The 27,914-nt window shown below is 46.7% G+C and overlaps 2 protein-coding genes and 1 long non-coding RNA gene across 8 annotated transcripts in view; 1 reads left to right on the top strand and 2 right to left on the bottom strand.

Moving 5' to 3' along the window:
* Nucleotides 1-27,914, top strand: part of NME9 (NME/NM23 family member 9) — a 44,699-nt gene that overhangs the window by 2,608 nt on the left and 14,177 nt on the right. The window contains exons 3-12 of one of the 3 annotated variants that reach the window (XM_059162728.1): nucleotides 3,110-3,167; nucleotides 7,361-7,464; nucleotides 8,662-8,733; nucleotides 10,361-10,477; nucleotides 11,772-11,871; nucleotides 14,045-14,127; nucleotides 14,633-14,725; nucleotides 15,731-15,891; nucleotides 17,135-17,271; nucleotides 19,330-19,600. In XM_059162728.1, coding sequence (XP_059018711.1) covers nucleotides 3,110-3,167; nucleotides 7,361-7,464; nucleotides 8,662-8,733; nucleotides 10,361-10,477; nucleotides 11,772-11,871; nucleotides 14,045-14,127; nucleotides 14,633-14,725; nucleotides 15,731-15,891; nucleotides 17,135-17,271; nucleotides 19,330-19,394 — 990 coding nt within the window. In that variant the 3' untranslated portion in view covers nucleotides 19,395-19,600. Of the gene's footprint in view, nucleotides 1-3,109; nucleotides 3,168-7,360; nucleotides 7,465-8,661; nucleotides 8,734-10,360; nucleotides 10,478-11,771; nucleotides 11,872-14,044; nucleotides 14,128-14,632; nucleotides 14,726-15,730; nucleotides 15,892-17,134; nucleotides 17,272-19,329; nucleotides 19,601-27,914 lie in introns of those variants that run through there. The other 2 variants (XM_059162727.1, XM_059162726.1) reach the window with 2 other exon arrangements.
* Nucleotides 1,673-11,777, bottom strand: LOC131824583 (uncharacterized). The gene is made up of 5 exons (XR_009350904.1): nucleotides 11,035-11,777; nucleotides 8,886-8,980; nucleotides 8,089-8,271; nucleotides 6,400-6,585; nucleotides 1,673-4,171 (listed from the first exon to the last, which is right to left on the bottom strand). It is a non-coding gene; the product is annotated as an uncharacterized LOC131824583 (long non-coding RNA).
* The window catches only part of ARMC8 (armadillo repeat containing 8), a 106,356-nt gene continuing 103,032 nt past the window's right edge, over nucleotides 24,591-27,914 (bottom strand). For all 4 annotated transcript variants that reach the window (XM_059162721.1, XM_059162722.1, XM_059162724.1 and 1 more), the window contains one exon: nucleotides 24,591-25,246. In XM_059162721.1, the coding sequence (XP_059018704.1) occupies nucleotides 25,213-25,246 (34 nt within the window). In that variant the 3' untranslated portion in view covers nucleotides 24,591-25,212. The remainder of the gene's footprint in view (nucleotides 25,247-27,914) is intronic.

The raw sequence follows: 27,914 nt of genomic DNA, 5'->3' as shown, positions 1-27,914 counted from the left end.
AGATTCTTCAAGTGTTCAGAGTCCCGGCCCCACTGCTGGTGAGGGTTATCCCATGACAAGGGTGTACCACAGAGAGTTGCTACTGAGCAACAGCTGAGCCACGGGAAGTGACTGTTGTGTGTGTGTGTGGGGGGGGGGGCACACTCTTCTGAACCCTCTGTCACCTTCTTTAGGACTACAGGTGTGAGTCCAGGATGATGTTGGTCCAACTCTCTTAGATCACTCAAAGCATCAAGAAGACTGTTCCACTTTTTCATAGAAATAAAGAGTATGGAGCTATGATTTCTTTAGAAAGACGGATCTTCAGCAGAAGATTTGCAGGTGTTACATGTCTCCAGCCCTTTTAAAGGAACAAAAATCTCAGCATACCTGTATTAAGAATGAGTGGTCATTGTCATGGTCTCTTGATTTTTATGGTTTTAAATCAGCCCCACCCAAACTTATTTATTACAAAGTGAAAGAGAATAATTTCACAGTGCAGAAGACTGACAGAGCACCTTAATCAGTGATCCAAGTGCATGTCAGCAATAAGGGGCTAATCGAAATTGCGTGTCACCTGATAGGACACAAAAAGAGAACACTCTTCTGCTTCCTTGACACTCCACCCCAAGCAACCAACTCCAACCAATCCAAAGATGCACAGCCTGAGTCTAATCAGGAAACATTAAACAGACCCAAACCGAGGGAGAGACTACAAAAATAACCCTCCCATAGTCGTCAAAAGTGACCCGGAGGTCATGAAAATCAAGGAAAGACTGAAGAACGATTCCAGAAAGCAATTAATCCAGTATGTGATTCTGACGAGATCCTTTGCTATTCAGGACATTATTGGGATGATTGGTAAAACCTGAATGGGATCCGAAGATGGCATAGTAATAATATATCAGTGTTTACTCCCTGACTTTGAGGGTTGTGTTGTAGTTAGATGGGATAATGTAGAAATTGACAAGCTGGTTCTAAAAAAATGGAAATGGAAAGGATCAAGAATAGCCAAACAGTTTTGTAAAAGAAAAACAAATATGGAAGAGCCACACTGCCTGATACCAAGGCTTATTATAAAGTTACAATAATTAAAAGAGTATGGTGTTGGCAAAAGAAGAGAAAATAGGTCAATGAAACTGAATAGAGTCCAAAATGAACCCATGCTTCTGTAGTAAACTCATTTCAGCAAAGATGCCATAGCAATTTAATGAGAAAAAAAAAAAATCCTTTCTAGAAGTTTTGCAGAAACAACTGTACCTCTACATGGAAATAAAATTAACCTCAATCCTTTTGCACAATATAGATAAAAATTATTTTCAGATAGCTCATGGACTTAAATGTGAAAGCGTAAATTACAAAGCTTCTAGAAGAAAACAGAAGAGAGCATCTTTCTGATATATATATACACATATATATAAAATATATTATTAGGTTGTGTATATATTGATTTATATTATATATTGATCAATACTGTATATTGATATATAATATATATATTATTAGATTGTGTGCATATATATACACAATCTAATAATAAAAAGGCCAACAATCGAATAAAGAAAATGGACAGACCAATGGTCACTTCTCACAGAAGACATATAAATGGCTAATAAGCACACTAAATAGTGCTTATTTTGATAATAAATACCTTTTTAATAATTTTAACAATAAGCATTATTTAATAATTAATAATGTTTAACAACCTTAGTCATCAGGGAAATGAAATTATAGCCACAATGAGATACCCACTACATTACCATTAGTGTAGCTAAAATCTAAAAGACTAACATTACTAAATTTTGGTGAGAATGTGGAGCAAGCAGGACTCTCATACCTTGCTGATGAAAGTTTAAAATGGTACAACCGCTTTAAGAAAAGCCTGGCGGTTTCTAATTAAACTGAACACGCATTTACCCTATGTCCCAGCAATGTCCCTCCTAGAGTATTTATTTACTTGCTGAAGATAAGTAAGAATGTGAGCACAAAAGGATTTAACAGGAATGTTCATAACTGGGGCACCTGAGTGGCTCAATTGTTAAGCGTCTGCCTTTGGCTCAGGTCACGATCCTGGGGTCCAAGGATTAAGCCCCGCATTGGGCTCCCTGCTCAGTGGGGAGCCTGCTTCTCCTTCTCCACTGGGCTCCTGCTCTCTCTTGCTATCTCTGTCACTGCCTCTCTCAAATAAATAAAATCTTTAAAAAAGAATGTTCATAAGTTGTTATTTGTAATAATCCCAAACTAGAAGTGACCTAAATATCTATCAAGCAAATTACGATACAGCCATACAATGAAATATGCTCAGGAATAAAACTAGACAAACTACTGACACTCAACCACACGGATGCTTCTCCAAACATACACTGAGTGAAAGAAACAAGCATAAAATAGTGGGTGCTGTGCTCTTCCATTTATAGGCAGTTTTACAAAGCAGATCAGTGACCACCTGGGGTGAGGAGCAGTGGGGGGGGGCTGTGTGTGTGACTCTGGGGAGACAGAGGAACTTTCGGGGATGATGGAAAAGTTCTGTATTGTGAGAGGAGTGTGGTGACTTGGGTTGTGTGCATTTGCTAAAACTCGGTGAACTGTAACCCTTCAGTTCTGTGTATTTCACTGTACATGAATTGTTTCTCTAGAACATGTAAGAAGACCAAAAGAAAAAAACAAATGAATACCTTTCTGTATATGAATATAGATAAGTGTCAAAACTGGATTTGAGTGAGAACAAAAATGGCAAAAAGATCTCTATCATATGATATTATTTATGCACATTTTATGGACCCAAAACAATTTTATGTTTTTATTTTTGCACAAGCAACAAGAAAAAATTATTTTTAAAAAAATGACCGAGATTTCCTTAGGTGAGTTATTCGTGTGGATTGGAGGCAAGAAAAGAAAGGAGGAGACGGCAGCTTGGGGCAAGAAGACAGCTTGCGCCTGTGTTTGTACACATTTCAGAGAGGGCGGGAAGAGGAAGAAAAGGAGGGAAGCGGGAAGAGAGGGAAAGAGAGCGGAAGGGAGGTCGCGAGAGGCAGGCAGGCAGGCAGGCAGGCAGGCATCTGGAGCAAATACATCCGATCCTTTCCCCATCCATGCCCTCAGTAATAAAGCCTTTGTTCTTTGACCTTAGGTTAACATCAGCACCCAGGAGCTGTGGGAGGAAATGCTCAGTTCCAAAGGACTAACTGGTAATTTAAGTTTTTAGATCCAACCTTTTCAATATTTCTACACAGTATATTGAACCAGGAAGAGGAAAGCTGCAATGAGCGCCATTTTCCTCTCATCTTGAGTTCCGTAAATGAAGGGCCGAGTCTTTTCTTCGTGTGCGTAGATACATCCAACTTGCACATCTGTTAGTATGTTCAGTTCAGGAAAGCCATCAGGACTGCTGGCCAACAGGGCTCTCTTGTCTCAGAGCTGACTGTTAGACCCAAGGGTTGTTTGGTGTGAAGGAATGAAAACCTCTTCTGACTGCCTGAGTCGTAAAGGGAAATGTACCGGGAGGAATATGGGGACCTCTTGGAACTCAGGGGCTGGAAGGAGAGCCAGGCTTCCCGAGGGGCTGGAACCAGGCACTGCCCCGCTATTAGGATACAGCATAGCCACTGTCCCCTGGGCCTCCTCCTCCCTATCCTCTTGTTTGCTATCTATCGCAATTTACTTAGTAGTTTTATTAAAAAATTAATATTTATTTTTTAAAAGATTTTATTTATTTATTTGAGAGACTGAGAGAGTGCAGAGGGAGAGGGAGGAGGTGACTCTCTGCTGAGCACGGAGCCCAAAGTGGGGGGGCCTGATCCCAGGACCCCGAGATCATGACCTGAGCCAAAGGCAGACGCTTAACTAGCTGAGCCACCCAGGTGCCCCCAAAATGAACATTTATTATCCCATAGTTTCTGTGGGTCTGGAATCCAGGTGTTGCATTGCCTTTGGTTTGAGGTGTCTCTGGTTTGGGGTCTCCCACCGGGCTGTGATTAAGGAGTGAAACAGGGAACGTCAAAGCTCAACGAAAGTTTCAGTTTGCTTCTAAGCTTGGTCATGTGGCTCTGACAGATCTTAGAGGGTCACTTCCAACTTTGTTCCTGTGACTGTTAGCAGGACTCAGGGCCCTGCTGGTCATTGGCCAGAGACATCAAATTCTTGCTATCAATTTCCCCACAAGCCTACTCACAACGCAGTAACTTTCTTCTCCCTGAGGAAGAGGGTAGGGGGAGAGAGACACACGTAAGTCAGAATCTTTCTGTAACTGAATTTCAACAGTGACGTCCCATGGCTTTGCCCTACTGTTTATTAGAAGCCGGTCATTAGGCCTGGCCTGCACTCAAGGGCAGGGGGACCTCCCAGGAGACAGGACTCCCCCATCTTAGAGGCTGCCAGCCACATCTGCCGCTGCTGTTCCTTTCTCATCTTCATTGACCATGCGTGTCTCTGGGCTCCCTTTCTCTCTCTGTATCTGCTCAGTTCTCCTCCCTATACACCTGCTTGGCAAGCTTGTGTCTGCTCTTATCTCTCCCCGGTGCCACCCGCACCTAGGGACTTCAGCCTTCGAGGCCCCTACCCTTCTCCTCCCCCATGACTCAGTTAGTCTTTTCCAGCCCCTTCCCCACTGTTCCCAGAGATATGTCCTGAGCTCCAGTTCAGTTTCCTGAACATGCCACAAGTTTCCCCACTTTTTCACTTTTATCCATGCTGTCCCTGCTCCCTGGAATATCATGACCCCCAGGCCCCGCTCCAAAGCAGCAACCTCCTTGCATGAAATCTTTCCAGAATCTCTGTGCAGTCACTTCCCCCTGGGTGTCACCTGGACATTTGGCGTGGGGCTCTGTCTCCCCCTCTCCACCCAGCACACACCCAGCTTGGTGTGGCCCCTGTCTCGGGGAGCAGTCACGGCTTTCCCCCTGAACTCTAAACACAGGGGCATTGTCTTTTTCCTCTCTGTCTCCAGCAGACTTGCCCGGGCCTGGGGCAGAGTGCAGGTTGCACTGATTCGGCAGCATGGGTGGGAGTCTTGCCACATTCAACTACCTGAGGGATTACACAGCTTTTTTGATGGTGTCAGGTCTCAACTATTTTGTCTGCATGTCTTGTGGGTGCAGCTGGAGCATGGCTGTAGGGCAAAACAACCATTACTTCTGTTTCTTTAACGGCAGTAAGAAAACTATCCCTTCATCACATTTTGAGAATTTGCTGTGTCTCAGGCACCCTAGGTGATCACAGCGGACATCTGCTGGGTGCGGACTCTGTGAAGCCCTGCTCTAAGCATGTCAGGGAATCGCATTTTCTGGGGGCAGCAGGGGCTCGTCCTTCCCTTCTGATGGGGCGGTCTCGAGGAAGCTATGCTCTTCCTTCTTTCTAAAGCCAGCAGACATGTGCTTCCAAAGGAAACTGCCATGTTGGAAATCTCGCCTTCTCCTGGCTCATTTTCCCTTGCCTTCAAATAGGCAAGTCAATTCAGATTTACACGCGTGCACACACAGGCCTTTTCATTTTCTCTGCCATGCCTTTCCTCCCAGATATCTTCTCTGTTTTGCTTCCTGTCTTTCAGTCAGACTCTTGATAGACTTCCTCTCCAGACCTGCTCTCTCCCCCATAACGTTGTGAAGTATGCCTTTGCTCCACCACTGCTAAGACAGCCAAGGACTATGAGGGGAGACAGGAAGCTGAACTAAGGGTGCAAATCCTGCAGAGAGATTGGTGAGCTAATGGGACCCCATTTTTTCCCCCAGTGGGGTGTGAACATGCTTTCCTTGGTGGGCCCAAACACAGGCTCTCTAAGTCTCCAAAGACTTTTTCCTGGCTTGACCCAAATGATTTCTTCCCCCATGACTATGGTGTATTGAAATCCCCAGACCTCTCAAGTGTGATGCTGTTGTCCTCAGAGAAGCCCAGAGCTTTAGCTTCTGTGTGGGTGCCCAGGAGGCCCAAGTCTGCCTCCATCTCTGCTGGTGCCTGGCTACCTTTGAGACCACTGGCCTTAGATTTTCTTGTTTGTACTAGAAACCCAGCGATCTAGAATCCATTTGACATTTCTCCTTCCCCCAAATGATCTCTCCCTGCCACCACCCTGTTCTTTTCCTCTGCCAGGCTCCTAGGTGGAGTCTTTTCCATACCCACGTGACTTTCCTCACCTGTCTTTCCCTTTCAAAGTCTGTGGATTCTTCCCTTCCTCCCCTCCCGCCTGCACTGCCCCCCTGTGCCTGGCTTCCCCATGCCTCCTATACCCCACTTGGTTCTCAATTTCTCCCCGCAAAACTGCACGGCTTGGCTGAAGCTAACCAGCGCACCTGAACCCATGCATCTCACTTCTTTCCTGGAGTAGTTGAAACAGCATGCACTGAGACGAACCTGGGATCAAAGCTAGGTTCTACCGCTTGAGAATTCAATTGTTTTTTCTTTTCTTTTGTACCCTGGGTTACTTACTTCACGTCTTTGAACTTCACACAATCTAGCACCAGCTACGTCGTCATGATGGGGCTGGGTACGTCCTGCATGTGTCTGGTACGCATGTGTTGGCTTTGCTTAGCTTTCTCACAGGCCCTGTGGCCTCATACAATCAGACCAGACGGTTCCCTCATGCCCAGGCCTGGCATACTCCATAGACTGCGACTGACAAAGAAAAAATAATCCGAGTTTCCATCTAGGTCTCTAGCAGGTATACTTTTCAGGAGAACGACATTGATTTTTTTTTTTTAAAGATTTTATTTATTTATTTGAGAGAGAGACAGGGAGAGAGAGCATGAGCGAGGAGAAGGTCAGAGGGAGAAGCAGACTACCCATGGAGCCGGGAGCCCGATGCGGGACTCGATCCCAGGACTCTGGGATCATGACCTGAGCCGAAGGCAGTTGTCCAACCAACTGAGCCACCCAGGCGTCCCGAACGACATTGATTTTATAAAGTAAATAAAACCTTCCTTTACCCAAAGAAGAGGCTTTCAATTCTCAGGGGGAAAATGTCAAAACTGTGCTTATTATCAAAGCAGCTAAGAGTTGACTGTAGGTTGACAGGCCGCCTACAGTGACCTCTTTTAGAATAGATCATTTTAGTACAATTCAAATATTTATTGAGGGCCACTCTATGCCAGCCCAACCATGATGGTAGCCTGAAAATCACTACAGGGAAAGGATCCCTGTAGAGAAAACTGTTTCCTACCACACTTACTTCATTATGTGTAGAGTTAAGAACACTGAGTTGTAAGCATGAGGGGCGGCTGTGTCTCTGTGCTGGCTCCCACTCCAAGGGGAGAATAAACCCCGTGACCCATTGAATAACCCTGCAAACAGACGTGTGTCTGGAGGGGGTTCAAGTTTGCAGGGGTCAGTTTTACCTGACCTGGAGAGTACTGGTGCTCACTTAATGTTCCTGCTTCTTGGATACACACAGTTGTCGATGTCTACCAAGGCTGGTGTGGGCCCTGCAAACCCATGGTAAGCCTCTTCCAGAAGATGAGGATCGAGGCCGGCCTGGACCTTCTGCATTTTGCATTAGTAAGTTCCTCACTAGGGGGGTGGGGTTATGGACATGGGGGAGGGTATGTGCTATGGTGAGTGCTGTGAAGTGTGTAAACCTGATGATTCACAGACCTGTACCCCTGGGGATAAAAATATATTACATGTTTATTAAAAAAAAAAGTAAGTTCCTCACTCAGCAGAATGCCACGCAACACTGTAAAATAAACATTTAAAAGCGGGGACAGGAAATGTGAGCTGCCCTTCCCAGATGATTGAAAAGGCATCAGTTGTGAAAATTTTGGTCATCAGTTACGAAGCTTTATAGTTTCTTCCATGATGAAGGGTTCCTACCCCATCCCCACCCGCCTGACAGTCAATGTGAGCTCAGGCATCTCGACCCTGTGCACAGGGAAGGGGTGTGTGTCACCCCACACGTGAGCATGCCATGGCTTCTGGCTCATGAGCCCTGGGAACTCTGAAGTCTTACTCTCAGAGCACACAGTTCCAAGAGTTTTATGCTCTGCTCCATCACGGGGAGCTTCTAGCCAATGTTTACTTGGATCAATGTACGGAAATGGGAATAAATTCCAGAGAAGCGTGTGAGAGACACTCGGATTAGAGGTTCTAGGAGAACACAGGAGAAAAGACACTTGCGCTCACCTCTCAAGGACTCGGCACTTTCTTCACGGGGAGTCAGTTCTGGTACCTCTGGGGAAAGTGTGCAGTGGGAATGCCTGCCCCCGTACAGGCTTTCTCAGGCTAGGAAGGCAAAGACTAAGGACCTTCTCCCTCTGTGGTTGTCGGTCTTGGCAGCAGCAAGGTGGCATGCAGAGCAGCAGCTGGCTGGGGAGCAGAAGGAACCTTGTTTCCACCTTGTCTTATTCTTCCAAAAAGCCCCCTGCCAACAATTTTTACCAGTATGTCCACAGCAGAGTTATTCTGATGAAAAGACATTAGGGGCCGAGGCATGAGAGCCTGCCAGGGCATCCTCTGGGGCGAACAGTCACAGTGTGGCTGTGAGTGTGGCCGTGCATGGGGCGAGGTGTGTGTAAGATGGATATGTGTGAGTATATACACATGGGTGTGTGTGCGTATGTGCTGTGTGTTTATGGCGTCTATGTGTGTATATAAGGGGTTTGTGTCTGTGTGGGTATTGTCCCGTGTGGTTCTCCCACCAGCATGCCCCTGTGTTCCTGGCACCCTAGGTCCCCCCTGACAGCTTGTTTTCTTTAGGCAGAAGCAGATTGTCTTGATGTCCTTGAAAAATACCGTGGGAAGTGTGAGCCGACCTTTCTGTTTTATGCAGTAAGTATATCTGCAGAACCAGAAACACATTACAGATCATCAGGGTTCTATCTCACTGAAAGTCACCAAGAGGCTTCACTGATCCAAATGAGGGACTGCCTTCTCCTTGACTGCGTTTGTTATTTGGGGTAGGAAGAGGCACGCTTACTTACTTCATGGTGATGCAGGTGCCTGCCTCGCATGATGGCCCGGCTCGCTAGCAGGGAGGCCCGGCACGACACAGCTCCTGATGGTCCCTCTGGGCCGGCTGCATATGGGAGAGAATGGGAGTCACTCAAATGCGTCTGCTCCTTCTGGCTCACGCGTACGCTTGACTAATGCTTCATGATCAGAGAGCAAAGTTTTCAAGATTTCCTCCACCATAGAAGGAAGCTTTCAGCACACACACTCTAAGGGGGCAGACAAGCTCTGCATTCATTTTTATTGAATTGTAAGATGTGAAGATATGCTTCCAGACATTCAGAAATGAGAGCCAAGTCATTCCATGTTTTGGAAGAGAAATTGGACGTCTTTGGGAGTGACATCGATGGTCTGGCCCCATGCCCCTCAGGGCCTACTGCCTCACTCCTGGCTTCATAGCTTAGGCTACCTGCCAGGCCCTAAAGGCAAGTGCCAGAAATGCTCCTGCTGACTGCAGCCCCCTCCTCGTATAGTCAGGGGAAACTGAGGCCTACCCACCCACTTCTCCTGACAGCCAGGCCAGGGTGGCTGAGTTTGGAGACCTTCAGATTCCTGCCCTCGGCACCGCACGTTTCAGAAACTGGAGGCTTCTGGCGAACATTATCTGGGTGTTGATTCGTGATGGAAGACTGGAAGGGAGGAGTGGGAAGGGGCCCCAGTGACAGCAGAGCACAGGCAAGGAAATGCGATCGCTGGCACAGGGGTTCGTTCGCTGGCTTGCGCCTGTAGTGATGAGGGTATGAATCATACTGGGGCGGTGTGGGGGCAGGTGCCAAGGCGGTGGGCTCCATCACAGCCTCTCCTCTGCGGGGTGGGGTGGGAATGGGGAGGGCCTGCTCGCCACCAATTTCTGTGAGTAATAGGCATAGATTGACTGTCAAAAAGGTTAAAGAAGGAGACTCAGTCACCCCAAACGCCACCTTGATGTGAAGGTGAACAAAGCTTCCTCTGACCACCCCATATGGAGCTGGGAATCCATTCTTGCCCTAAATGCCAAGCATCCTGTACATTCCCCCTCTTCAAGCAATGATCTTATTCTATGGTGATTGTTTCTTTGATATGACCACCTCTCCCCACTTGACTTCCCATTCCCTGAAGCAGGCAACTCTGGCTTTTCACATTGACTGTTCATATGCTTTGCCTCTGTCTTGGCGCTTAGCAGAGTAAGTGCTCAATAGGTACTTGTTGAGTGGACGAGCCACGACTAGGCCACCCTTATTCACTCACAGCCTCGTTGCCCTGCTTCTCCCTTAACTGATTCCCTGTTTCCCTGAAGGCAGTTCTGAAAGGAGAGGCATGGGGGAGACGGCAGAGAAGTGGATAGAGGCCTCGACCTTGGGCACGTGCCTAAGCAAAGCACTTGGACACTCGCTGTCTCTTGAAAGACATGAAGATAGGTGAAGATGAGTTCAGGTGGTTTGGGTGGCGCGTGTGTTCTGTGTTCTAGGGTGGAGAGCTGGTGGCTTTGGTTAGAGGCGCCAATGCCCCACTGCTGCAGAAAACCATCCGAGAGCAGCTGGAGGCTGAAAAGAAAGTTCTGGCCGAAGGCTGTGAGCGCAAAGTGGTAAGGAGCCCTCCCGCCAGAAGCAAACTCAGTGTCTCCCTGCCCCATGAATTTTCCTGGAGTGCTCAGTGACATGTGTCATTAAATGCACACCTGGGGTCTCTGAAGGCTCAGGGGGAGGCAGTGCCCACTAGGCATACATGCATTTTATCTTATTTTATTATTTTATTTTGGATTTTATTTATTTATTTGACAGAGAGAGAGAGAGTGGGGAGAGGGACACAGAGAGAGGGAAAAACAAACTCCCCACTGAGCAGGGAGGCACATGCGGGGCTGGATCCCAGGACCCCAGGATTAGGACCAGAGCTGAAGGCAGACACTTAAACAACTGAGCCACCCAGGTCCCCCAACATGCATTTTAAAAACTTTAAAAAAGTCACCCCCTTCATCCAGAGCCTTGAACTTCTTTTACCCATTTCCCATGCATCTCCCACTTCAATTCTTAACGGGGGTTTCTGGACCCCTGACAATGAGTTCAGAAATGGAAATAAAGTTACGGAGGAGAGTAGTAGGTAAAGGTGAGCTCTCTCCTGGTGACCTGCCCTTGCCTCCCATACCTGAAAGTTTACTTGAGATCCCCAAGGGATTATTTAATTTAGTAATTAAGCTGTCATTCACACGAGCAATCAACATGGCTTGTGATTTTGATAAATTGTTTCCATGACAGCACAGTCTCTCACAGTTTCTCACAGAAACTTGGCTGCCATTGAACACAGACACCAGCGTCAGTTAGAGGCATTTCCTGTGCTTTGAGCTTCCGTCCAAAGAGCCTTAAAGTTGTTGTGTTCATTGTTCAAGTTTTCATATTCACTTTCAAATAGTAAAGGCCTATTTTTATAGAACAGATTAGAATCAATTATATTTTTTGCTGAAAATTACACATGCTTGTGCCCCCTCCAGGGGGAGATGATATGTGTCTTCACGACTAACATGCCCAGGGGAGGCAGTAGCTAAGGATCTCCCTGTGTGTCTTCTGGCCGACTCCCTACTTCATCTTTTCTACTTGACGCTTGTGGAAATGGGCCGAATCTAAACCTTAAAGTCAGCATGGATTTCCTTGTCTTCGAACACCCTCACCCCCACAGTCATCTGGCTACTAAAAAGGGTCTTGTAAAGTTTCAAAGGCTGATGGTCTGATGGTCTCGACTCCCTTTTCTTGGTTCTGCATTTCAGGCCTTTGTTTTTTGTTGTTGTTGTTTTTTTTTTTTTTTTTGCTTCTGCCGGTTTCTGGAGGCCGTTGTGGTAATTTTAATTAGTTAACCACTTTCTGTTTGTGACCAATTTGTTGCTCTAGATTAGAGATGAGCCTCTGTCGGATGAAGACGGATGCCTCTCCCACGACAAGGACATTGGTGACGACGAGGACGTGGGTGAGTGCAGAACCAGTCAGCAAGGTGAGAAACAAAGGACAATCAGTCATGTGGGCCTCAGAACTCTGGGAAGATTAACCTCAAAACATTCTGTTTCCATTACCTGGCTTCAAACATGACTTTGTCAAATCTTCCTTCTGCCCTTTCTTGCCATCGTAGGTACCTTTCACAGCTTTCCAATCACGCTCAACTATAACAGGTATGACTTTTAAGGCAATAACCCAGCACCAGGAAAAGCCCCACCTAATAAAAAGGAAGACAGAATTTCAAGTAATGAAGCTGGTGTTTCCTGGGTCTTTGTTTGAATTAAATCGCTCATTTCTTTTCTTCACCTTTTTCTGAAGGGTCCAAAAGTCAGGAGTCCTGGGCGTCACAGTTGTTCCTGAACCTTTACTATGAGAAGAACATCTTGACCTGACAGCAGGGAAACCAGAAGTTAGAAGGTGGCTTGTGACAGTAACTGAGATGCCAGGGGAAATCAGCATTAAGTTCAGGAGCTGAGTTGAAAGGATAAGGAAGATTTTTATTATTGCGTGAACCAGAAAGGCTGTTTGTTCATGTGTAGATAATGGAGGTGGTTTGAGTTGGGATTCTAACAAGGAAAGCGGCACAGTTTGGAGAGCAAAAAAACTTTGTGTGAAAAAAATCAGTGTTTTGGCTTCTGCAAGAAACAGTTGTTACTGCCTTTTTTGGATGATCTCCTTTACCCTCCCTCATTATCTCCTCTCAAATCGAATCTCTCCACCTAGAAAGTAACATAAAATCTGCTCTTGCCCTTGGCCTTCCTCTCCTCCAAGCCTGAGCTTCCTGAGCTCCCTACTCCTTGGGTACCCCTCACCTTTGGCTCCTGCCCGACCTGTTTCCTGGTGCTCATGGGGCACTGCTGACCTTTTTGGTGCCAAACCCAACACACGGTGTCCAGTCATATCCTACAGCCTCTCTCTGAGGACTTGGATAATGTCGACTGTACCTTCTTTCTCCAAACCCTCGTCTCTTTCTCGTTTTCCTTCTATGTCTCTGGCCTCTCTGCAGCCTCCCCTTCCAAGCTGCAATTTTCCAGGCCCTGATCTGGCCTCTTCTCTTCTCACCCTGTGTCTCTACAGGATCTCATTAATGGGTCATCATATAAGGGATTTCATTTTACGAGTCCCTTAAAGACTAAGTATTCATAGGATGTTACAAATAAAATAGAAGAATGAATAATCTGTTGCTTTAAATGATTCACATTTTTGCAGTACCCATGTTTTTGAGATTTTTTGAGTAGGAATCTCTCCTCAAAAGCAGATGTCATGTTTCATTGCCATACAACTGATACAAAGGCTGAGAACAGAAAATAGGCTATGGGGGATACAGAGTCTGTGGAGAAGACAGGGAGCTCACCAAAGCCAAGCTGATACAAACAGGAGTACAGCAGGGATGGGCTTATGGACTGGACACCGAGCCCCCTACAGGCCTGAGCAGGAACTGTACTCACACACCACCTCCGCAGGGCCTATGGACACTGACCCAAGGACAACCATCAGGACACTGTTCAGGGAGCTATGACTGATACCTTGGCTCCAAACAATGAGCCAGCCAACCTGGTCTTCTCTCAGGAGAATTTGTGTTGACAGAGAAGATGGTCGTTGCAGTTTGGTAGAATGTGCTGGTGCTGAAGAGTCGTAGAGACTCAGGGCCTGGGGCAGTCTTCACTGCCCATATGCCAGGAAAGTTAAAAAGAAGCTCTGGCGAAGTAGCTAGAAGAGTGAGAGGAGAACACAGTAGACAGCACTTAGAGGCTCCAAATCAGGGGAGGTGACAGGAAGGCACAAGCGAGTGTTCCCTCTGTTCCAGTGTTCCCCAGCTCCAAGCCAACTCTTTCAGTTGTTGCTGGGCTTCTGTTCCTGAGTGGTTGGTCTCTGATCTCTTCCCTGCTCTCCCTTCCCTTCCTCCCTCCCCACCTCCACCTCACCCCTCTTCTCCCAGGATCAAGTCGTTTGTCTCTCTCCGTCCCTTGGAGCCAGGTAGAGGGTGAGGTCTGTAGCCTGACCCACGCCTCGACTAGAGTCCAAGTGTGCAGGGGCACAGCCCAGAGGCCAGCACGGGAGCCCTGGGAGCTGTGTGCAGAGGCTGCATGGTCCCTGCGGATACCCTGAGAGCCTCAAAGATGGGTGCCAGGAGCCCAGCGTCTGACAGCACTATCGTCTGCTTCTTGCAGCTTCATCAGGGAAGACCTGCACCTTGGCCATCATTAAGCCAGATGCAGTGGTCCATGGAAAGACTGATGAGATTATTATGAAGGTAAGAAAGACCAGGCTTCCTGGACAGACTGCCCTCATGTCTCCTCTGGTGGAAAAGCAGGGGCGGGACATAGAACAACAGTGTACTATTGGAAAAGGAGGCTGCTGAGGAGCTCCAACCAAAATGCCAGTTAAGTCAATCACACATTTTTTTTTTAAAGATTTTATTTATTTATTTGACAGAGGGATCACAAGTAGGCAGAGAGGCTGGCAGAGAGAGAAGGAAGCAGGCTCCCCACTGAGCAGAGCCCGACGTGGGGCTCGATCCCAGGATGCTGAGATCATGACCTGAGCCTAAGGCAGAGGCTTAACCCACTGAGCCACCCAGGCGCCCCAAGTCAATGACACATTCTATAGCTGTTTGGGACAGATGTGATGAGGATGAGGGTCTTCGCTGCCTTTAATGTTCCCTTTCCCATTATCTTTTACTTTTCAGCTCACTTAAATGTGAATGTGAATTTGGGCTTGATTTTCCCTTTCACAACATATATATATGCACATTACAGATCCACGAAGCCGGTTTTGACATTTTAGCAAATGAAGAGAGAACCATGACAGAAGCAGAAATGCGGCTTTTCTATCAGCACAAAGCTGGAGAGGTCAGCTCCTTTGCTTCTACATGTCCAACCCACTCCCATATCTTTCTCTTTCCCCAACATATGTTTATAGATTGATGTTAGTTTGGGAGAAAATAGAGTATTAGGAAGAACAAGAATATGAACAGCTAGAAGGCCATGATTTGCTCTTAAAGATTATAGTGTGTGTTAGGTAGAAAGTTCTTTGGCTGCAAGGAAGAGATTTTGATTCTAACTTAAGTGATGACATGAAGAATTTCTTGGAAGAATACTCCATAGGTCCCAGAACTGAAGAAGAGAGTTGAAGGAGTTGAACAAGAAGGTGCTGGGGAGAAGAACCTCTGCCCTGGGTCACTGTTTCCTCTCCTTGTGCTAGGAGGCATAGAGTTATAGGGAGCTTAGGAGCAGAATCCCATGAACAGTCACTTTAGGTGCTGCTGTTGGACAACTTAGATTCAACCACTTTCCACTCACTTCCGCTTCTGCCTCCCCTACTTGGGATACTTGGGATGGAGGCCTAATGGACCCCGCTTGGTCGTAGCCCCACCTTTCAGGTGAGGTGTGTGTGTTTAGAGAGTGGCAGTGGAGGGGGTGGAGAGGCATCACTGTTGTCAGCCAGACTAGGCCAAGTGAACCGGGGAAGGGCTCTCCCCAAAGGAAAACTGCTACTTGAAGCAGGGGGAAGAGTTGTAAGGCATTGCAAAAAATAAGTCTTAGCTACACGGCACCCCATGGTTATCCAGCATCCACATGATTTCCACACACATGTCCCTACTTAACTTGTTATAGTCTCTCATTCAACCCCAAATAAATCAAATCCAAGTCTCATTTTCCTGGTTTTGCCTTTGTCTGGGTTCTCTTTGTGTTGCTGGTCACCACCACCCTTCCCATGGGCCCTCCATGGGCATGGTGGCTGGTGGCAAGGCTGCTCACTGACCCCCTCCCTTCCTGCAGGTGCTATGGGCCCACTGACCCACTATAGACCCCAGTAACTCTGCCCTGGGTCATTGTTTCCTCTCCTTGTGCTAGGAGGCATTTGAGAAGCTGGTTCACCACATGTGCAGTGGACCGAGCCACCTCCTGATCCTCACCAGGCCTGATCCTGAGGGCACTGAGGACGTGATCACTGCCTGGCGAACGCTCATGGGGCCCTGTGACCCTGATGTAGCAAGGAGGGAGCAGCCTGACAGGTGATGTCACCAGCTGTCGTCTTTTCATTTGTCTCAAAACCTGCATCCAAAGAAGCCCAGAGCCTTGCTCTATATTCAGCCCCAAATCCCGTTACATATATTTGGAGAGACGCTGACCTCTTTGTTATCTATGTGAGGAGACCCTGCTACCCTCACTCTCTGATCTAGTCCTACAGTTAGGGAGTTCCACAGTGTGGTTCCAGAAACAAAGGCAACACACATCCAGGAAATACGGATTACAGGTCCCCGCCAAAGTCTGCCAAGTCAGAGACTCTGGGCAGAGCCTAAGGATTCACACAGGGTGTTCTGAGGCCCCCTGGATTCTGAGCACTTGGTTCTGCACTTTGCACGAGGCTGCCGTGGCCCTGTATTTAGCCTGGCATCAATGCCAAACCCACTGTGCCTTGTCTTTGAAGCTGAGAGAGCCCCAGTGACCAGAAAGGAAATGAGCAAGAGACTAAATAACTGCAGTTGTACCTTGCAGTTGTGGGAGACCAGAACATTCATACATGGGACTAATAAGACAGCCCAGGGTTCAGATCCTAGCTAACCACATACTCGAATAAGTCCTTTTTCTGAGCTTCAGTTCTCATCTGTAAAATGGGGTTATGACACCTGTCCTGGGAGCTGTTAAGAGTACTCCCTAGGGCCATACATTAATCCCTCTGTGCCTCAATTTCTTTATCTGAAAAATGGATACTACAATGACTCACACATTGATGAGAGGATTAAATGAGCATATGTACGCATGTGTGTGTGTGTGTCTGTATGTGTATATACATATATGTATATGAAACGCTTGGAACAGTGCTTGATGCAAAGGAAGCCCTGGCAGTATTAGTGTTATCTTACGGGGTTATTAAGGAATTAACGAAGCACACCTACATCGAGCTCTTGGCAGGGTGTTCGTCCCTGGTAGTGAGATCAACAAAATGGCAGCTCTCGAGCCTACACTGTGACTAAGCATATTTAAATTGAGAATCGTGACAGAGTGTCCTTCACAGAGCTGTGGCACAAACGAAACGGGATCGTGTATGTGAGTACTTGGCAACATGCCCAGCACACTTCTTGCTGAAATAGATGTCAGCTACTGTCCTTGCTGTTGTTCTTGGCGTTTCCAATGCAGAAAAAGCCATTTCACAGAAGTGCAAGGGGCTAACTGGTTGCTGGTGCCCATGTTGCCAGAGAGCAAAAGTTTCTTTTCAAATGAAACAATTGTTTCTTGTTTTGCCAATGTTCGCAGTCTCCGAGCTCAGTTTGGCACAGAAATGCCCTTCAATGCAGTCCACGGAAGCCAGGACAGAGAGGACGCCAGCCGAGAACTGGCGTTGCTCTTCCCCACATTTAAGTTTTCAGATGAACTTCTAGAAGCTTCTTTATGTAAGTCATCAAGGCAGTTTGTCTTTATTAAATCTGCACTGAATATTTGGGGGGGTAATAACTATGTGGTAACAGAATCTTCAATCTAATAAGGTCCTATTTGATAAAGAGGGGCCATTATATAACTTTAGCAGTAGTCCTAGTCTGTTCTCTGTTTCCTCAGAGTAATGATGTTGCTTTTTAATCTTCATTACCTTTTGTTTTTTTCTGCATTTGTACTTTCATTGCAAAGTTACTTTGCATTTTCTTGTGGAAACCACAGGGAAAATGTAACTAGCTTACTAGAACCCTGCTTCAAAGCCAGTTAGAGGCCAGATTTCACTTCCTCACTTCCTCTGCACTTCCCAAACCTCATGCCAGGCCCGTGGGGGTGTTGCTGGGCAGTGGAGCATTATACGAAAGGACTCTGAGCCTGCTGTGGTTCTTGTTCCTCTGCCCCCACATTTTGGGAAAAGCATGCTAGGTCATCTCCACCTCCAAATCTGGGTGAGAAACCGGAGAGGTCCAGAGTTCATGTGACTTACCCCACTCCACAAGTAGAACTAGGCCTGGCCCCTGATGCTCCCGCTGCCGAGTTGGGTATCTGTGGTCTGAGCCTGAGGTGAGGTGGGAGGGACCAGGGGGTGAATATCCTAGGAAAAGCAAAGGATATGAGGGTGGCATTCCTGGGAGAAGGCTGGATGTAGATCTGAAATGGTAACATACTTGTGCACCAATGTTCGGGTTTTAACCAATACACTTACCTAAATGTTTTGTATGTTCAGTGTCCTCAGGATCTGAATCCAGCTGAGTGAGAATAGGTGGTCTGAGGGCATCGGAAGAGGGGATGGGAGCTGGCCTGTGCTGGCCCTCATTTAATTCTCGTGGCTGCCTGCTGCCAGCCAAGAGGCGAGCTGGGTGTGATGGTGGGGTGTACAGTGGAGAGATCACAGCAAGTGTGGCTTTATAGGGACCCGGGTTGACACATGTGAGTGTGTGCTGTGGTTCTTCAAGGCCATTCCCCGGCTGGGAGGAGATCTTACTCTGGTGACGAGGGCCTGCTTTCCTCAAGGAACCTGCCCTCAAGAGAGTGCTCATGATGTATTTCCTTATGTGTCCAGGGTCATGACACATCTTCATCCTTTTTGGGGGGCCATCGGAAACAAGTGGTAGAACTCAGGGCCAAGTCTGGGGAAAGACGAGGGTAGCCCGGCTGGGAAATACTCAATGGAGCTAGAGGAGAGTGTTGGGAGATCATGAGCCTGACTTTTGGGCCCCAGGTGATAATGAGCTATGGGGACACTTCACAGGGGTCTGAGCCCAGAGACATCCCAGGAATAAATGCCCAGCCTCCTGAGAGCATGACTCTGAAGCAGCCTTGTAAGGGTACTGAAGTGCTGCTCATTTGATGTGTCAGGCCTTCTCAGTCGTCAGGAGCAGTTTGCTTCCAACTTACCCATCGCTTTCTCTGCTAAGTGTCAGGGATCAAGGGCACTGGAGACAAGATCATCCTGGGTTTGAATCCTGGCTCCGCTAGTTATCAGCTGAATAGCCTCGGGAAAGTTATTTACCTTTCTGGGACCCAGTTTCCTCATCTGCGAAATGGAGATAATGACAGACCCATTATTAGCCCCATAATAATATCCCCACAATAGTGATTTTCCCCACAGGGCTGTTGTGAAGATGGAAAGAGACAAAGGATACTGAAGTTCTTAACCTGGAGCCTGACACATTTAAGTCCTCAACATATTACTCATTCTCCTGATTTTTAAAAATGGTTTTATTTTTAAGTAATCTCTACACCCAACATGGGGTTTGAACTCACAACCCCAAGATCGAGTCTCGTGCTCCATCAGCTAAGCCAGCCAGGTGCCCCTCATTCTCCTAATTTTTAATTCCTGGTCTGGAACACACCTATTAGGACCTTTCTCTGCTGTCCCTCCCACCCTGACCCCTTGCTTCACTGTCTGTGATGTATTTAGATCCCCTTTTCCTGCTGCCTTGTGGATGGTGAGTGGGACAGAGTATAGGAACAGGGTTACATTTCAGAAGTCCTGTAGAACATCTGTCATCCCACAGGCCACGGGGCTGAAGGAGCGGTGGGCCCCACTGAGGCACGTTGCTTCCCTGAGGACACAGACTGAGAGGCTGGGCTGCTGTTCCAGAGCATGTGACCAGGGGCAAGGCCATGAGATGAGCTGTCAGTGCGCTTGAATCAGTTGCCCATAGGGCAGCTCCAGAATTGGAACTCACTCTTTTCAGCCCCAATACTTTTTTGGTTTAGTTATGTCTTATGAACAATAAAAATAGTATATATTTTTTTGCCTTATTAAACAGTATGTAAAACATACAGGTTTTTGTTGTTGTTGTTGTTGTTTTTTGCTACCTCTGGGATTTTATAAAATAAATGGACATCTGTTTTGGTACCCTGGTATGGTATGGTGTCATCTCAGAGGATACTGAGTTATATAGAATAGCGTTTCCCCAATAACAAATCTACTCATTGGACTAAACAGGTTTAGAGTGAACTTGAAAATAGTGCAAAAAGATTGGCTATAACACTTCTAGGCATATGGACATGGAAGCAGATAGAAATTGGCTTTAATCTTCCTGCTGCCTACCCAGTCATGGGGACAGTCCTGCAATGCTGCCCAGTTGGCGACCTGAAGCTTTCCATGCATCAGGCCATGTTCATAAAGAAATGCTTGGAGGGGCTCCTGGGTGGCTCAGGATTAAATATCTGCCTTCTGCTCAGGTCATGATCCTGAAGTCCTGCGATCGAGTCCCACATTGGGCTCCCTGCTTGACAGGGAGTCTGCTTCTCCTGCTGACCTCTCTCTCTCTCTCATTCTCTCTTTCTCTCAAATAAAAAAAAAAAAGAAAAAAAAAAAGAAATGCTTGGAGTTATATTTGGAACCAGGAGTCATCTGATTTTCTTGGTGCTCCCTTTCCCCATTTCTTTGGTTTCTGATTCTGGCTACTACCTAATTTTAAAGTCCAAGAGCTCCCAGTAGAGCCATGTTGCCTCCAGCTTTCACTAAATCACCTGGTTGAGCCATCCTTCCATGGCTGTGCCCCTGAGGTTGAACATTTCATGAGGTTCTCAATAAAAAGTAACTATTATTACCTCTGTGAGTATTAACATGGATAGCCATTCCCTCCTGCTGGTTTGCTCTTTGGTCTATTTGAAAATTCACTAAGCCCAAGCATCCACTTTCCTTTCTGAGGAAAAGGCGATGTTCTACTCCCCAAGGCAAATGTTAGCGACTTCCTTTCATTTGCTGGTTTTCTCCAGAAGACTTCGCTTGTGACTTGAAGTTCTTTAAATGCGCAGTTAGCTCCCAGAAGACTGCTCTTCATGGGTGCATTACTCTTTATGCCAATGCCATGCAGGCACTGGGGACAGAAGGATGAAACAGGCTGTGTGAAGTGGGGAGAAAGGCCTGTGATGCTGGGTGGGTGGCTGCATTCCCCGTGACTTTTTGTCACTTTTAGATGCAAAAATACATGCCCATTGTGTTCATAGCATCTGTACTGACCTCCATGAGAAACAATGTACTCAGAGGGTCCCTCCATGACAGGATGTCAGGAAAACTGAATTCACCATGGGGCTGTGCTCTTCCCTTGTGAGTGGGCTCAAGAGGGGGATTCAAAGCCTTGGAGAAACATTAGAACCCTGCATCTGGTCTTCTACATGCACAGGTGTTACATGGCTCTGAATGAGCTACTTAGGGGTAACCACCATCTGATCTCCCCAGAAGTTGGGAAGCCAAGGATCTTCCATCACTGAAGAGATGAGAAATGGTTTGCCCAAAGCCTCTGAAAGCAATGGGGTGAGAGGAAGAGTAGGTGGGGGAACTGAGACTGTAGGGGTGATGCACGTTGCTGTCTGTGATGGCCTTTGAGTCTCCCCAGGAAGTAGCTGGGAGTAGTGGGGCTGGCAGAGGGGAAGGCATGAGGGGCAATAGCAGGGGAATGTGGGGACACCCCCTTTCCATCTATAACTTGGTAGAACATTTCTTTTCAGAATCTGTAAGGTTCAAAGCAGAAGGAATAGAGGTGCAGGGGAGGGAGTGGTGTTGGAGGAGAGAAGTCTCGTGAGAGTGGCTAAAACGTCAGCCCACTCTGAGGGTGGAACTCCTTGGCACAGACCCTGGGTCTGGCTTCCTACAATGGGAGCAAACCAGGGTATGCAGGTGGGTGCTGTTTTGGCCATTAAGGCCTCTCAGCTCCTGGGTGTGAATGCCTAATAGGATGGACGGCAGGCCCCGCTGCATGAAATAGAGGGTGGTTCCTTTCTTTTTTTTGAAGATTTTATTTATTTATTTGACAGAGAGAGAGAGAGAGAGAGAGATCACAAGTAGGCAGAGAGGCAGGCAGAGAGCTAGAGGGGGAAGCAGGCTCCCTGCTGAGCAGAGAGCCCAATGCGGAGCTTGATCCTAGGACCTGAGCCGAAGGCAGAGGCTTTAACCCACTGAGACATCCAGGAGCCCCGGGTGGTTCCTTTCTAACACTGGCTCTGGCTCCCCACTCAGCAAGAGGGCCAAGTACACAGCAGAGCCAAGACCAGGAGCCAGGGGTTACATAAATAAAGGGAGGAAAGGTGGCTACGTAGGCCATGATGTGGCCCTTGAGGTGGGGGTTCCCAATTTTTCCAGAGGCCAGGCAGTACACCAAAACTACTCTCCTGCTGGAAATGGACACACGCCTCTCTGCCCAGCCATCAGGAGAAATGTGCAAAGGAGCAGGACTGGGGTAGCACCAGCCCCTATCCCAGGTGGCAAGGTGTTGGGACCTCCTCCTCTCAGCTCTCCATTAGAACTTGGGGTCAGTCTCCCATTTCCCAGGTCTCACTTTCCTGTTTGCCCTGTGGCAAGGGAGTTCCTTCCCCTGCCAACCACCTCACCACCACTCACTTTCTCCCCAATCCTCCACGCTCTGGGGTAGATGTCTCTGGCTTTCTGTTTCTAGGGAGGCCTAGAGGTAAGAGGTGCTTCTCTACGTTTTAGAGATGGGGAAAAGAAGGCAGTGTGCAGTCGTGAAGAGCACCTGGGCTTCCTTGCAGAGGAATAGCTGCTTGTGTACGGGGCCGCTGGTCATCCACCAAATTCTTGGCCTAAGTCCAGCGGGTGGTGACAGTGGAAGCGTGGCATTCGTAAGGGGCTGAGGAGAAGATGGAGGCAGTGGGCACAACACTGGGGAGGTCCTGGTGGCTGGGAGTGGCCACTCGTAAAAGGTCCGCTAGACTTCAGGAGGCCAAGAAGAGGGTTCCCAGACTGCTGCCGATGGCCCCTGTAGCACAGCTGTAACCACGACAGGGCACCGGCACCCATTCTGAAATGCAGTCACTTCCCGGCCTACTATTCACCAAGAAGCATAGGTTCCAAAAAGCCAGGACACGTTATCTTCCAATGTTTCCTAATGTTCTAGACATTTGGAAAACAGACTCCTTTTTAGAAGTTGCCATGATTTTTTTCTTGGCTTTTATTAGCATGTGTTAAAATCATATTATCCAAACACTACCAGAAGAACATGTATTGTTCTGCATAAAGTGCTTAAGGAAAAAAAAATGCAACTTATTAAATTGGACATTCTTTTCTAGTTCATAAATTTTGGGTTACAATCAGGGCACAAAAGGAGAAACAGAATGCAGTATTAGAGAGAGCGAGAAGCTTAGTGAAGGACTCGGGTGGAGACACAGACCACGCCCCATTCCTCCCACTTCCTTGCTGACTGAACACTGCACCTGCCTAAAGCAGCAAACAGCTTTGTTTAAATAAATACATTTTTCCTTCATTCAAATCAGAAAAGTTAATTATAGTAAAGCACTTTTTCTTTGACCATCTGTTTATAGCCACAGGCAAGATTTATCCACAGAGTTGAAGTGTGAAAATTTTATTTCATTGGGCTTTCAGCTTTCTAATGCTATCTGGGTACAAGATTGTCTCAGCAATTCATTATTGGTTTCCTTAATATTTACCTGGTACTTTTAAATACCAACTCTATAGTGTGTGTATTACAAATGCCAACCAAGGATATTTTCTCAGTACTAGAAGTTTCAATGAGTGGGCCTATATAAGGCTTTATTCCCAACAAATTTAATTCTCTTTAAACTGGCGTTCTCACATTAGCACTGACGTCCACACAAAACCCAAGTTCCTGTTGTGACAGACTTTTAAATTAGTGATGTTCTGGGGAGAAAAAAAGAACTTTGAAATCTCTGTGTTTGAATCTTGGGTGGTCATGCTGAGAACAGGAAAAACTGCATTAAATACACTTAAAAACATTCATTTGCAATCAAACATATTTAAATCCTCCAAGGAAGGTGCAGGTTGGTGATGGGGTGACTGCGGGGTGAGCAACCCCATCAGGAGTGGCTGGTAGGCTTGGGACTCTGCCAGTGGTGCACACTCATGGCAAGCTTCTGGGCCACAGACCTTGATTCTGGGCCGCAATGCCTCTGAACTTCTTTTAGCAAAGGGAAAGGAAGGCTGGTTGTTCTTTCAAACAGTCAAGAGCAACCTCTGTGAAGTTCACTTTGAAGCCGCCCCAGAAGCTGGAGCTGGGTGCCACGCTAAGGGCTGCAGAAGGGCGAAGTAGCACTCTCAGTACAAGAAGCCATCTTTCATGCTCTGGCGAGAGTCCCTTTCCCTCGATCAAACTTCAGTGCTCTGGACTTCATGCAGGAGATCTCAGCCACGTCTTACTCAAATTTTGATCTTGTCTTAAAAAAGCACACTGAATAGCAGTCCTGAGTGACTAGTAGAATTAGCTGAGTATAGCTAAGAGAAAACCAGCTTTCTAAACTATCCTGTTCTTCACTTCTTTCTACAGATAAGTCTGTAGAGCATTCTTTAGTTTCACAGTGATATGCTGTTTCAGGAAGCACAAGGTGATCGGACTTTGTTTCCAGGAAGTGATGACTTACTTTAGTTTTAGCATAAGTTTCCATGACTGGCTCTAAATCCTGCCAGATACCGTTACACCAGTGACAGGATTTAGGGCTATTGGGAGGATCCTGGTGCCCAGTTCCTGCCAAGTGCAGCCGGCCAGAGTCAGGGCTGGGCTTTCACTATCAGTAGTTCTATTTCCCCTTGATGGTTCAAAAATCCTATGATTTGTTGCCTCACTCCACTCCACCCTGTCCATTTGACTTGGAAGCCTGAGAGCTTATTGAATTAGGCTGAAAAGAGGCTCTGTACCTGCTGATATTGATGGCAGTAAGATGCTAGCTTACTATTTTGCACAGCACCATATATCATGCCTGTTACTCAGGCCAACTATAGCCAACCTTTTTTTCTTTCTTTTTCTTTTTTTTTTATAAAGAAAATCTATGTAAGTTGAGGTTCAGAAATGCATATATTTTTTACTTACAAATATTCATCTGACCAAAATTCAACATAACCTTTATGGAACACTTAACAATTGTTTTGTTTTTAAAATAACATTTCATTCAAACTGTATATAATTCAGTAAAGTTTTTTATACAGCAAGCAATGCTTAAACCCTGGAAAATCTGTAGAAAAGAGATTTTCACACAAAATAAGAAAAGAAAAATTTGAGGTATCCCTCACACACACACACATCCATTCATTCTGACCCACGTGCATACACATGCACACACACCTGTGTGTGCAGAGACACATTCATTCTCACTCACAAAGTGGCTGCAGCATAGGCAAAAAATTGTAGGTCCAAAGGAAAATGATTGATTGTTCTAATAAAGAGTCCAGGTAGCTCAGAAAAAAACAAAACAAAACACAACAGTCCTCTGAGGAAATTACTACCTCAAAAAAATGTTCTCAAGATGAATTTGAGATCTAAGCCTACCAAATTGCTTTTGCAAAACAGCTCCCTGCAGTCCAAGGTGACTTGTGCAAATAGAAGGAATCAAATGAGGCTAGTTCCTGTACTTCCTTTAACAAGGATGTGGGATGCTTGCAGGTGCCCAGGGCGCTCCCATCACGCCAGGTACTGCTGCAGTGCCATCTTTGCCCTGAAATCACAAAGTTCCTGTTAGCCATCATCTCATAAACAAGGCATAAATAAGGCAAAAATCCTGTGGCTCAAAGATGGTAAGGGAGGGGAGGTGTAAAAAGATCCCCAAAGGGAATTGGAGTGAGCACAACTGGGCGACTACCATAAGGGGCAAAGATCTGTGGTCAGCAGGCAACCTCAAACCCACACTGCCTACATTCCTCTTCCTGAAGTTCTTTTAGGAAGGGCTATTCTTGTCCTTACACCTGCTGCAGTGACATTCTATAGTTTCCCTTCAAAACTGGCATTTGGCTAGGATGGATCCAGAATTCTTTACTTTCTCCCACTGTCATGCAGGTTTTTAGCTGGTGCTGCAGGACACTGGGGATGACACTTCGGATTCTGGGAAGCTAAGAGGAAAACTGACCCAGGGAGCAGCATTCAGGTGCTGATCAGAAAGTGCATGGGGAGCCTAGAGCTCACAACCCAAAGCTGTCTCATGGTTCAAATGCCTTCAAATTGAGGAAGGAGGTTATAGTTTCATCTCGTTCTTCTTATCATGCCTGCTGACACTGACTAGCAGGGGATGTGGGTTGTTAGGGTGGTTGGGGAAGAAGGTAGCTAGTTGGAGAGAAGATGTGATATGGGCAGTGGCCTCACCCATCCTGATCCTTGTACAAGTGTCTTTCTTTGACCTGGGACTGAGGAGGCCTCCTTTACTACTCCAATTATGAGCTTAATAACATTTCTCAAGAGGCTACAATTGTGGGAATTAGGAAGTTAGGTTTTAGCAACGGTCTCCCCCAGTAGGTTATGGAAAGAAACGGGTAAAATGTTCAGTTACCATTAGCTGATGAAAGTAAGCCAAGGTAGACTGGGCATGCAATAAGCTGGATGCAAGTGCAGTCTCTATGGTCAAGTAATGGATATGACCTACAGTTTTAAAAGTGGATACTAAGAGATATTCTTGCAATTATCTAAGGCTCTATATAGTAACTGCAAATAGTCTAATCCATCAAAATGGAAAGCCCTGTACAGATGGTCTCTGAGTTATAAGCGAGTTGGATTCTACAAGGTCATTTTCCTACAGAAACAAGCTTATGAAGGATGCCACAGGCTACCCCTTAAAGACCATCTACCTCACCTCACAATCCCAAGGCCCTTGAAGCCTGGGGTGGAAAGGGCTGGTTGGCAATAGCACCTCATCTGTAAGTGTTTGAAAGTCAAAAGATCACAAAGCCTTAATTAAGCCTTAAGGACAGAAGGAACCTGAGATATCTTCTTTAGGTAACAGACCTCCACGTGCCATTGTGGGAAGGTCCACATGAGGGTTTTGACTAAAATGAGAACTACCAATTCAGACTCCTCCTGAATCCTTCTCCGGGGATGTCTACATTTGTTATATTAGACCTCAGAGAGCCTGAACTTATTTTTCTCTTGCTATCTCTTAATATCTAAGGAGTCTTTCAGATAGATGGTCCTTAAGGCAAGGTCATCTTTCCTTAGATGGACTAGGTAGGGTAGCTCAAACCTTGATTCTTTTAATGCGGTTTAAGAACTGCTGAAAATTTATGTGCCATACAAATATGGGGAAACAGCACCAGACAGATCTAAGCCAGTGTAGGCCAGGGCTGAAACCTATTGTACGTCCTGCTAATGAGGCCACTTTTAATGCTCCAGGTCCTCCTAGAAAAGATTTCAAGCAGAACTATTTTCATTTCTGGAAGAACATGAGAAAAGAAACACAGGGAGTGCTCTGGCTCTTAGCCAGGAGAGATGGGCTGACAGAGCCCACCATTTAGGTCTGCAGCTGCTACTGCTGCTATGGAGATGGAGGCCAGTCCTCAAAGTACAGCTCAGTTCCAGCCTTCAGCAAGTGCCTGGCTCTCATCTGCCTTTGATGGGACACTCACCTGAGCAGCAGCCTTGGGCTGCAATTATTTAGGGGATTTGTCTTCTTTAACCCACTGGATGGCAAGCTTCAGGGAGGCAGGGCCCCAGCCTGCTCTGTGTGCTCCAGAGTCTGGCACAGCCATTCACCTGAGGAGCAATTACCAAGCGCCTCTTCCCTTCAGTGGGGCAGACAAGGAAGCTGACAGCCATGACACAGTGTGGTATGTCCTATGGGTGCTACAGGAGTCCCTGGCAGAAGGGGTCCCCTGACAAAGCCTAGGGTGGAGAATGGGTCAGGCAAGACCTTTTGGAGAAGGTGACAACCGGATAAGATTTGTGAAGGGTAAATGGCCATTGTCCAAGCATTCTCTTCCCTTGCTTTCAGGACAACTCCTGTGCCTGGGTCTCTAGGCCTGCTTCATTGGTTGTTCCTTCCTTTCCTTTACTGGATCTTTCACTTTCCCCTAAATGTTTGAGGGCTCCAGAGCATAGTCCTTAGCCCTCCTATCTTCTTTCCTCTTACTTTCCTTAGGTGACTTCATCCAGCTGCATGGTTTTATATACTCTCCTAGTTTACACCCTTAGCCCCACTATCCTGACAAGTCCCTTGGATATCGAACAGCATCCAAAACTTGGCATGTCCAAACAGGAACCCTCGATTTTCCCTATCCCAACCCACTTCTCATTATCTTAGTAAATGGTAACACCTATCCAGTTGCTCAGGCTAAAACTCCAGGCATTTTCCTTTCCTCTCTTTAATATCCTACACACTGAATCCCTGAGCAAATCCTGTT

Source organism: Mustela lutreola, chromosome 2 (genome assembly GCF_030435805.1).
Source record: "Mustela lutreola isolate mMusLut2 chromosome 2, mMusLut2.pri, whole genome shotgun sequence".
Taxonomy (NCBI): domain Eukaryota; kingdom Metazoa; phylum Chordata; class Mammalia; order Carnivora; family Mustelidae; genus Mustela; species Mustela lutreola.
This window is presented reverse-complemented; position numbering and strand designations above follow the sequence as displayed.